At 40.9% G+C, this 12,229-nt stretch overlaps 1 protein-coding gene across 2 annotated transcripts in view; it reads right to left on the reverse strand.

Annotated features, from left to right (window-relative positions):
* APAF1 (apoptotic peptidase activating factor 1) overlaps positions 1-12,229 on the reverse strand; it is a 97,982-nt gene that overhangs the window by 39,040 nt on the left and 46,713 nt on the right. For both annotated transcript variants that reach the window (XM_040980319.1, XM_040980311.1), the window contains 3 exons: positions 6,339-6,500; positions 2,750-2,878; positions 211-336 (listed from right to left, as the gene is read on the reverse strand). In XM_040980319.1, coding sequence (XP_040836253.1) covers positions 211-336; positions 2,750-2,878; positions 6,339-6,500 — 417 coding nt within the window. The remainder of the gene's footprint in view (positions 1-210; positions 337-2,749; positions 2,879-6,338; positions 6,501-12,229) is intronic.

Below are 12,229 nucleotides of genomic sequence, written 5' to 3' on the forward strand. Positions count from 1 at the left end.
TTCTTACAGCTCCTGGTCCAAGGCAACACTAAGCGAATATATGCTCAATGAATCAGGCTGTATCAGCAATACTTTCCCAGGTTAAATATGAATTGGCAATTTCCAGTTTTATTTTCCCCGAAACTGTCCATCAATTTCTTGACTTGAAAGTTACTTAAACTCACCACAGTATGCAGTAAATATTTAAAACAAAAACTCAGTATTTCTTACCCTGATGGTCTGGTCATCAGAAGATGTCAAAAATGATGATCCATCAGGTGAAAAGGTTACACCATGAACCCAACTTAAATGTCCTCTGCAGTCAGCCACCTTCAGGCACGACTCGGTATTCCACAACTGCGGAACAAAGCACACAGGAAATCGCAGTCACGTTTCAAATGCAACAACACCACCTAATCTATTCCTATGAATTTACTCCAAAATACACTATCACAAATACAAAATTTCTCAGACCAAAGATTATCCATTGCATTTTTACTTGGAGACAATCCACTGGCTAGCAATATGGAATCAACTAAGAAAAAACTACATTAATCCCATAAGATATTATTATACAGCCATCAATGCAATGAGAAAAACACCCTAAGTCAGGCCCGATCGCTCAGCTGCACTGTCGCAGAAAACAAACAAAATGCAGAGGAGCATACACACCGTCATGCTTTCTGAAATCTAAGTATTTGAATATATAGATACTACAAATATGGAGATGTATGCACACATATATAGATAGCTGCTTACATGAGAGTACTACAAAAAGTTTGTAGAAAATGATTAAGGTTATTCTGGTGAAAAAATTCTTAAAAACTTTTTAAAGTACACGCATAGTTTTTCTAAATGTACTCATTTTGAAGATTCCTCATATGCATGAATCTTAAGATACTCCACATAAATATAAACTTATCTTTTAATTCTATTCTTCACGAACTTTTTGAAGTATTTTTGTATATGCAGAAAAAAACATGGAAAGTTAATCCAAGTAAAAAAGAAAAAAAAAAGATTACTATTGAGGAAGGAGACCAGGGAAGGAAGAGGCAAGTCTTCCCTGAAGACTTACTGTTATTATAAAGCTCTTAACTTCGAGTCATGCAAACGTTACATCAACGTTGTAAGTTAACCTAAAAACTTGATGAATATACACAGTTTTTATAGACAGACTATTTTCTACTAAAAACTGTCATCTAATCTTCATTTCAAATGACTGCAGAGCCTTACAATAAATGAATGCTCTAGTTGTAACATGTACACATTTCCTCTGTTATTCACGTTTATTACAAATTGTTGATGCCTGGCACTAGGCTGTGTTTTGTCCTAGGTTCTGGTGTAAATTACTCTAATACATTTCAGTCTAATGAAGCGCATGAGCTCCTTTCATTACATTTTTACTTATAGACCTACTTTGCAATTTCAGAACCGGCACGGACAACCAAGTCCTCCATCACATGTGCAGTGGTTTTCATTCAGCGAGTCTGATGCTTACAATCTAATTATAGGAGATTTCCTCTGCCTGATCTCTGGAATCCAAGCTGAAACAGGGCTGAAGGCCAGAAATGCTGTTCCACAACCAAAAAAAAAAAAATCCCTTGAAAATCCTTTCCGGGACCTCCAGCGCAGTTGCCTAGTGGCTAAAGTTCTTGCCTTCAATGCGCTGGGATCCCATACTGGTGCAGTTGTAATCACAGTGGCCCTGCTTCCCATCCAGCTCGCTGCTTGTGCCCTGAGAAAGCAGCTGGGGACAGCCCAAAGCCTTGGGACCCTGCACCCATGTGGGAGACCAAGAAGAAGCTCCTGGTTCCTGGCTCCTGGTTCCTAGCTTCGGATTGGCACAGCTCCGACCATTGTAGCCACTTGGGGAGTGAGTCATTGGACGAAAGATCTTCCTCTCTGTCTCTCCTTCTCCATGTATATCTGACTTTGTGATAAAAATAAATAAATCTTTTTTTTAAAAAAATCCTTTCCTTTCTTATCACTCTGTTTTCCATATTTCTCTCCCATCATTTCTTTGTCGTCTGGAGCCTCTGAAATCCAACCCACAGTAAGAGAAAGCAGAGGTTATGTCCCACCGCTTTCAAAGCATGACACAGGGTTTTTGTAAAGTGGCAAGACTGGCTGAAAAAGACTCTTTCTCTTTAAAATGCCTGAAAAAAAAATAAACAGGAAAATTCCAATTACACCTATCTTGAGGATATCCAGACATCCAGTATCTAGATTTTCCAGTTGATCTGTAACTTGCAGTTCAAGCCCACTGACCAACAGGACCCCTGCTGTTTCCCACAGATTTGAACAGGACTTGCAACCTGCTTGCAACGGGGACGTGCTGAGCAGGAAGTTCTTCCGTGTGAAGGCGCCTTCACTCACTCTCAGCTCCCCAGAACCTCCACGAGGAGGGGCTAGCATAAATCAACTCTTGCCCAACGCCTGCCAAGACAGGGACAAGACGGGCAGGACCACTAACGACTGCTGAGACCAGTCCCAAGATACAGAAGAGATGCTTACAGCAGTCCAGACCCCTCTGAAGAGGAGCCTAGGAACCAAGTCGATCTACTTCCCAGATAAAGATCCGTATCAATCAAGTCTTCAATTAATATTAAAGTAATAAAGCTGTATAGGTCAATATCCTAAAGTCACGTGGGTCCTAAAGCTATGTTTAAGAAAACATAATTTGTCAAGCCAGCACATTCAGTGTTAACAATTTAGACAGGCAATAAACTTAAAGAGATTGAAACTTCACAGAACAGATGCAAGTACTCACCTCCACACAGTACTGAGAGAGAGCCACCACTGCCAAATGGTTGCGGAGGGAGAAGTCGCAGTACTGGATGGTGCTGTGACGGCCCGTCTGGATCTCTGCCAGCAGGTCACTGGTACAAGCATCAAAAAACTACCAACAAAAACGGAGATGCCTCAGAAGGTAGAAACACTTAAAAGGATAAGGTATGCCCAAGCAGAATCTAAATATACTTTTAAAAGAATCTCTTACCTTTTCAAATGGAAGCCCTAAAACAAATACTACAATTGTTAATAATCTGCATAGTTAATAACGCATATATAAGATTTATATCAATATGTATATATCTTTAAAATATTCCTCATCTTGAAACAATTTTCCGTAAAGGAAATTCATCACAGATATCTCAAAGCAGTAAAGAAATAACACTACCTTTGTAAAAAAAAATTAACGAACTAACCAAATTAGCATACCGAGCAATTCTACCTAATGCTAGTTTAGTAAAAAAAAAAGAATAGGGCCTGGTATGGTAGCCTAGTGGTTAAAGTTGTTATCTTACACATGGGCCGGGATCCCATACGGGCACCAGTTCTAGCCCACCTGCTCTACTTCTCATCCAGCTCCCTGGCTGTAGCCTGGGAAAGCAGTCGAGGACGGCCCAACAGGGACCTTGCACCTGCGTGGGAGACCCAGAAGAAGCTCCTGGCTTCTGGCGTTGGATTGGCTCAGCTCCAACCACTGCAGCTACTTGGGAGTGAACCAGTGGATGGAAGATCTTTCTCTGTGTCTCTCCTTGTCTCTGTAATCTTATCTCTGTAAATTTTCCAATAAAAAATAGATAAATCTTCAAAAAATGCACTCATCAATAATGATCAAAATAATACACAGAACAGAAACTTGCTAGAATGAAATTAGCTCAATTATTTCTATTTCTCTGCAGAGCTACCAAATTATTCCACTTTACTATTTTTTGAAACCAAAAAAAAAAACACCTATTTTTGGATAATTTAAGCTTTTTCATTTCAATTTTTAAAAACTCTTTAAATGCTGAATATATTCTCCCAAGATTTCTGCCAAATGATAAGACAGTTTGTACTTAGATAAAATATATTATTACAGTATACTGACTTAAGACCAGAGCATTTTTAGGAATTTTTTAAAAACGGCTTCCAAAAGGACTCAAAACATTATTTAACGAGTGTACAGCCCTGCAGAGCATGCCCAGACAGGAAGCGGGACAGCACTGAAGGCCAAAGACAAAACACACCGAGTCAAACCTAACACACTTCCCAGGAAGGTTTGTTTTGAACAATCACTGGCTGAAAGTGGCAGAAGGAATTTGGCAAATGTGGAATGGTCAACCGTCTCATTTACAAGGCAGCAAAACAGAACAGACCTAACAACAAGCGCGAACTAACACTGCGAAAGAGTTGAAAGTAAATGAGGAAACAGAAACCAAGAGAAACTGGGATCTACAAGTGATCAAGGATCATCCTGGACAGCTTCATTTGCATGGTAAAACGCAAAGGTGGGGCATAAGTTTTTAAAACAAGAAGGTATTTCATACGACATGAATTGTCTACCTCTCACTGAAAGATTTCTTTAAAAAACCATTTAAAAAAAATTTTGCGGGCTCGGCGTGATAGCGTAATGGTTAAAGTCCTCGCCTTGAATACACCAGGATCCCATACAGGCACTGATTCTAATCCTGGCAGCCCCGCTTCCCATCCAGCTCCCTGTTTGTGGCCTGGGAAAGCAGTCAAGGATGGCCCAAAGCCTTGGGACTCTGTACCCATGTGGGAGACCCTGAAGAGCTCCTGGCTCCTGGCTTCCGATTGGCTCAGCTCCAGCCGTTGCAGTCTCTTGGGAAGTGAACCTGTAGACAGAAGATCTTTCTGTTTCTCCTCCTCTCTGTATATCTATCTGCCTTCCCAATAAAAATAAATAAATCTTAAAAAAAAAAAAACAGATATTTTGCTTAACATCACTAACTCATTAGAAAAAAACGCAAGTGTATCACAATAGAATATCATTTCACACACCAGTGGCTGGGAGGCGGGCTGAAGCGCATAGGAAGTTATTATTTAAGGGTTACAGAATTTCTATTTGAGGTGATGCATAAGATTTGGGGCAAGGGTGTTGAGGCGAGCAGTGAGGATGCCCACGTCACAGTGCCCAGGCTTGCTCTCCAGCTCCAGCTCCTAACTGCGCCTTCCTGCCTGCGCAGCTCCTGGGAGCAGTGGACACGGCTCAAGGAACTGAGTTCCATCACTGCAATGACTTCCTGGCTCCTGGCATTTGGAAAGTGAATCAACAGGTCGGAATTTACTCTCTCTCTTTCTGCCTTGTTTATTTCAAAGATGGAGTTACAGATTGAGGATGGTGAGACAGAGAGAAAAAAAAAGCTTGCATCACTCTCCAAAGCAGTATAGGGATGTGCACGCCAAGGCAGGGCTTTAGCCTGTCACGACCCAAATAAAACATTGTTTTAAACTTGGGAAATATACAATGGTAATGACTGTACAACAATGTAAATATAATGACTGTCACTGAATTACATACTGAAAATTAAAGTGCCAAATTTACATGAATATATTTTACCACAATCAAAGAATTCTTTGAATCTCTGAATTTTACAAATGTGGTGGTTTCCTTTCTGTTTTCAAAACTGAAGATCAAAGGAGACTGGTTTCTCGTCTGAAGTTTTCTGCTAAAGCAGTTACCCTAAGTAACTGAAGTCCGAAGGTCTAGCTACTGCAGCAGCAAGAACTATGCACACGGTCCTGGCATGGAGTTCTTGCAGAACTATTTATTTCAACTAGGCCATTTAAATAGTAATAAACTTATCTACATCTTTTTAAAATTATGATTAGAAAAGCTACTCAATCATAAAACAAACCCGATGCCCTCCTAACTGCAGTAACTGCACGCTCTTCGGCTGATCTGCCTGCCAGCACCACGGGGCTGTCGGAACCTACTGCATTTCTTGAATATTTATATCAAAAGTATATATATATATGTGTCAGAACATTCTCAATACCTTAAATGCAAGCTATTATTAGACCTGGAAAAATAAGAAGCTATCTTCTGGTCATTTACCTTCCTTATGCACATCTTCCTCATTCATTTTAGAAAAAGCTCTCTGCTCAATTACTGGTGAGTATTCCTACACAAACCACCACAAATCACACAATTTTAAGAGAAAAAAACAGGGCTTTGAAATTACCTCAATGAGTATATCTCAAATGGCAAAAAGATGTAAAAGAAGTGATGTGGAAAGCATTCCATATTTTAAATAATTGCAAGGAAGCTCAGGTTCAACAACACGCACGGCTGTGTCATGACCGTGTGAGCTCACTGCACGACCTCTAACGGAGGGAAGCAGTGTCCACGCGCCGCAGACACGCATGCCTAAAGAGACTCGCGCTCACACAGCCACAGACTCACGGCCTTCAGAGCACAAGTGCCAACCAGGAGGTGAGGGAGCTTGCCCAAGAGCACAGGGCTCGGCTTCATCTGGATGTCATTAAACAGTATCAACTGCAATAGTAAAAGAAATCTTGATTTTCTTCCAATCAAACTAAATCTGACTTTTGCAAATACCAATACTTACAAAGATTTTATTTTTTGCTGCCACCATTATTCTAGAACCATCAGCAGACCACGCACAACATCTCACTATTACTTCCATATCGTCTTGAGGATCCTCTGAGGTTAGGAAAAACTGCTTCACATAAATGCTTTTCATCTCATTCGCTGATTTCACATCCCAAAGCTGCAAATTAAAGTAATAACAGAAAGTTTAAGCTTTTTCAGTACTCCAGTTTCATTCATCACCTTATTAGACAAAACTAAAGACATGCTGCCTTATTCAGTAACATGTTAGCAGAGCCTTGGATGGCGTGCAGGTAGCTAAGGATTAGGAACTGACACAGGCACCGGTGCAGAAGCAAGCTAAGGACAGACTCACAGCTTGCCACTGCTGCCCTCTGCTGCGCCAGGCAGCAAATGTGCTGCTCGGCTTCCCCACACACAGCAGCAACACTGCACAGGACCCAGTCCCAGCCAAGGTATAAGCTGGCAGAGCAAAGACAGACATAAAGAAGTTCCTGAAAATAGAAAATAAGGACACACTGAAAGGAACATGGTTCCTCACGTGCTTAACGCAGCGAGATAAGGCTGTAACTGGATCCTGAACCTCACTGCAGCAGCGCCACAGGAACGCTCCAGGACACACAGGCCTCGGAGGACTCTCGCCTTCACTCCCCTGGACCTCGAGCCTCGTGTCTCCAAGTGACAACAGCTACCATGCCCAGACCCAGAGCTGGTTCAGAAACCGCTCCCAGGTCCCCACCAAAAAATAAACAAAAAAATTACACCGTTTCTCTCAGACCTACTCAGCTTCCAAAGTACAGCTCCCACACAAAATCTGGTTTGTCTGGACAAGCACATAGTTAAGTCTCTCTTAAGTTTAGATAAGTATATATGATCAAAACCAAAATCAAACAACAGCGTATGACCTGGATAAAATAAGCAGGTGCTAAAACAGTTGGCTTTCCCAAATATTAAAGAATGAGGCAGAGAAACAAAGAAAACAACATAAATGCCATAAACTTTAATTTCATCAGCCAAAATATATGAGAAAACATATTCAACCGTTGCCTGGATTTAAAAAACAAAAAGAAAACTAACAAAATCCTATTAAATCATAACCACCCAAGGACAGGATGTTTCACAGCAAATCAAGACGCTGCTGTGATGCCACTTCCAACTCCACAGTGCCTAGGTCCAAGTCTCATTTTTACCCGTGATTCCAGCTTTCCACCAAAGCCCACCCCGGGAGGCAGCTGGTGGCAGTGAAGCAGCTGGGTAGTTCCTCCCACCTCCTCAAGAGACCCACGCCGAGTTCCAGGCACGCGGCTGCAGTCCGGCCCAGACTCCACTGTGGCAGACATTTGGAAGTAAACTGGCAGCTGTTAGATCTTTTTCTCTCTGCCTTTCAAGTAAGTAAGTAATATAAATGCTTTTTTAAAAAATGAATAAATAGTATCTACCTATACTATACCTTCCGCTTTTGCATTTGACTTTAAGCAGCAATGAAATCCTACCTTTCAAAAGATCATGTACCCTAACACCGGCATTTTGTTCGGAGTAAGTCACTGCACTATATTCAGGGCCCTGGTGCACCCTGTACCCTTTGTACTCTAAAGTGACAACTGCCAAATCAGAGCCAGAAAAACATGTTTATCAACATGATACTCTCCAAAAAGCTTAGATAATTACACAATTACATGGGGGGAAAATAACTTCATAGTCACCCTCTCAGAAAGCAAAGGCTTTATTTAGAACTCTCTGACCTTGAAATACTGCTATCTAATCATCATTTTTCAAGATCTCTGTTTACACCTATCACTATTAGTGCAAACCAGCCAGCAATAATGGCTTAACAGCACTGCTAAGCACTGTGGGAAGACAACCACAAACCCCAGGCAGTTCTCACCCACAGCACAATACCGTCTGTCCCCTAGTGCTACTGCTCTGGGCTGCACAAGCGCCTTCGGCATGCGCAGGGAAACAGAACTCAAACTCCTATACCAGACAAATGAAAACCTTCCCAAGTTTCTCTCTGTGTCTGATGAAGTTTTAGATGGATTTGGAGGGACACAGCAAGGGTTTATCATCTTTAACACATTTCTTAAACACTGTGCTTCTCACTTTCAGATTATATGAGTGAATCAAGATAAAGACATATGCACTACCCTCAAGGAGTTTACAGGCCAGTAAGAGAATAAGACAAAATAAATTACTCTAGTACAAGATACATCAGCTGTGTCAGAGAAAGGCACAACACTGAGGGACTGCTGAAAGCAAGCTGTGAGGGCTGAGCTCAAGCTGCAGGCTCATGGAAACACTGTGTGTTAAGAGGTGGCCACCTCACTCCTTAAGGATCAGTCTCTCTTTAAAGATTAGTTCTGTAGTCACGCTACAGAACTCTACACCAACTTGAAAGGGAGAAAGTGCAATCTGAACACTTCCCCAAAGAGCACCTCTCGCTCTAAGAGCACCTCCCATCACTTTTTATCATGTTCATATTCCATTTATTCATTTACCTCCATTCCCATCTTTAAACAGCTCAGGACAGAAAGTGTATTTTTCTGTTTACTACTCAAAACCCAAATGTCTAGTAGAGCATCTAGCTCACAGTAAGCACTCAGTAAATGATGGGTAAATACATCTTAGGTAAGAAGATAATTATTTCCAAGTTAATTACAGATAGGTACAGAAATAGTGTCACTAAAAGAAACAGAGTTCACGTTAAGGACACAGATGGAACACATACATTCCTCTCCACAACTTTGTAAAATGCAGGTAAACTAGTAAGCAAAAGGAATATTTTTTACTGGGCATAACTCACAAAGTGAAGCAGAACGGACGAAAAGGTAATAGCAACAAAACCATAAAGGCTAGAGAGGACAAAGTGAGGAGCAGACTTCTGAAAATCGACTCTGAGGCTGTTGGGCGCAACCAGCCCTCCCAACCCACACTACAGAACTCATCCAAGGCTCAGGAAGGACTGGGACCCAGGACCTGTGACATAAGAGGAATTAATTTGAGAGAAAAATTTTTTTAAAGTCCACTAAAATGCTTTCCCTACAATCCAAGCAGGCTCTGTCCTTGCCAGTCAAAAAACAGAGGGATTGTTCTAGACCCTGCAATATGGTTACTGAAAAACAGACAAACTGAAATAAATTCTATATTCTGAATGCTGAGGTCTCTACTCACACACCCTGAACTCTCCAGCCAGCTTATATCCTTCAAAAGCAGACTGAAGATTGGTTTTTGATCACAAAATCAAGTAAAGACACAAAACATTATGTCTGTGACATCTGAAGTTCATTATCAAAACACGATAGCATGATAATCTAATAGGCAAATAATAAATAGTTCACAACTACCAATCAGCTTTCCAGGGCTGCGCGGCTAAATATGAGCAGACAGTTAAAGATTGGATAGCTAAAATACACACTGAGATATAAAAACAAAAAATAAAAAACAGAAAAACAGCAACTATATAGGAATATTAAAATTTAAAAAAACCCTATGGAGACTGTCATATCTAGTAACATGTTATTTAACTTCATGACATTGTAAATTTCTATTTTTCTTCCTATTATTGGTTTTGTATTGTGACTTTTCATTTAAGGGGATGTACAGTAATTGTGAAATGGAGACTATCATATCCAGATGTGAGGATACAATGTAGTATGCATCTCTACTTCCAGGCAAAGATGGACTTACAATGAAACTGTTTACTATATCTTGACAACAGGATGCTGGACTGACTCTCTGATATTGTCCATGCCCGCAATGATGGGCATATGACTGTGTATGAAGAACTATAGTTTAGTAATGATATAGAGGAACCAGGTGGGGGGGGCGGTGATCTGGGGAGGAGATAAGGGAAATCCCAGGAGCCTATAGAACTGTACCATAAAGTAATAATAATAATAGTAATAATGAAACACAGTGGACAATAGGAGAGAAGGAGAAAGGATTGGATGGGGGGATGAGAGAGGGAAGAAGCCCTATGCCTGTAAAATTGTAAAACAGAAAATAATAATGATAATAAAGAAACAGAACTTAAAACCTATTAGTAACACCAACAAAAACACAAAAGACACTACACATATAAAACAAGAATAGAATGTTTTAAAACATCTTAAAAATGGGTACTTAAAACTATGATAGCACATGATTGGCACAATGGCTCACTTGGCTAATCCTCCACCCGCAAGTATTGCCAGCTTGAGACCTGGCTACTCCACTTCCTATCCAGCTCTCTGCCTGTGGCCTGGAAAAGGAGTTGAGGACAGCCCAAAGCCATGGGACCCCATAACTACATGAGAGACCTGGAAGGGGCTCCTGGCTCCTGGCTTTGAATCGGCTCAGCTGCGGCCATTGCAGCCATTTAGGGAGTGAACCAATGGTTGGAAGACCTTTCTCTCTGTCTTTCCTCTCTCTAAATCCACTTCACCAATAAAAACAAATCTTTTTAAAAATCATAACACAAATTAAAAACACAATGGAAACTCTAGAAAATAAAACTAAAAAATCTTCCAGAATATGGGACAATGGACAAAGAAAAAACATAAACAAACATTGCAGAGAGAAAAAAAATACAGAGGAAGAAATCGAACAATTCAAGGAAACATCAGAACTGAAGAATATGAGTTGCCAAACTCAAAAATGCCAGTGCTAACCAAGAACAACAAATAAACACAGACTCACAGCAAAGCATATCATAGCAAAATTTCAACACAGAAAATTCTTGGATAGAAAAAGATCCTAAAGCATTTCGAGAACAAAAAAAGATCACATATGAATCACGAGGGAAGAACGGCTCCAAACTTGCCAAGCGCACACCGGAGCCGGGAGGGAATGGAGTCTCCAAAACTCCAAGGGAAAAATAAACTACTTCAGACCCGGAGTTCTGAACAGTCCAAAAATACCAATTAAACATGACATCAGGGTGAAGACCTAACATTTACCTTTCATGGATCCATCTTTAGGAAGTTGAAGGAGAGTCTCCGCCAAACCAGAGAGAAATACAAGAAGACAAGAAATCCAGGAAGCAGATTTTCAACTCCAGGGAAAAGCAAAGGGAATTCCCAGGATGGCAGGTAAATGCAGGAACAGGATCAGCAGAGTAGAGTAAGAGATCCCTCCCAAAAAGCTACTTCCCAGTGAAGAAAATGGAGGGTATGTAACAAACTAGAATACTTAACAAATCTGACCAATTTCAGAAATTGATTTGACAAAACTTTAAGACTTACACACAGCAAAAATGAAACTATATTAACCATAGGAAAAAGACTTGCATGAAAAAATACTAAATGGCTCAACTGCAATGATGTAAAGCCTGATCCAACCCTGTTCTAAGAACACCCATGAAACATAAAGGACAACAAAACCTGGCTCATAATAAGGAATAAAATAATTAACGCAGTTATATAGTATGCTTATACGTATCCTGTTATTTAAGTGACACCAAATAGGCAATTAGGGATACATACAGGGAATATGAGAGCTAGAGCTAACACGTCTCCATCACTCATGAAGATACGCTGGTTCAAGTGAAGCAACTGGACAACCTGGCACACAGAAGAGATGATGAAAATGGCAGTCAAGGGAGAATCAAGATGGTGGAATAGGGTGGGGACACCTTGAAACAGAGGAAAAATTACCCAGTGTAAAGCAGAGAAGGCACATTCCAGGAAATAGAGGACAGAACAAGAGCAGAGGCACACCTGGAGACTGACAGACGCAGGAAAGTGCGCAAAATATGGTGTGGTGTTGCAGTAACAGATAACCCGGCAGCAGTCTGCAAGCAGTGATCTGAATTGCACTGGCATCCAGAACTCCACCAGCAACAAGGTGGGAAGGGATGTTCACCTGGAGCTCAGGAGGAGAACCCAGACAAAGAACTGCCCGTCCTGCTGGTCT

Source organism: Ochotona curzoniae, unplaced genomic scaffold, assembly GCF_017591425.1.
Source record: "Ochotona curzoniae isolate NIBS_2020 unplaced genomic scaffold, NIBS_Ocur_1.0 contig_1014, whole genome shotgun sequence".
In the NCBI taxonomy this organism is placed as follows: Eukaryota; Metazoa; Chordata; class Mammalia; order Lagomorpha; family Ochotonidae; genus Ochotona; species Ochotona curzoniae.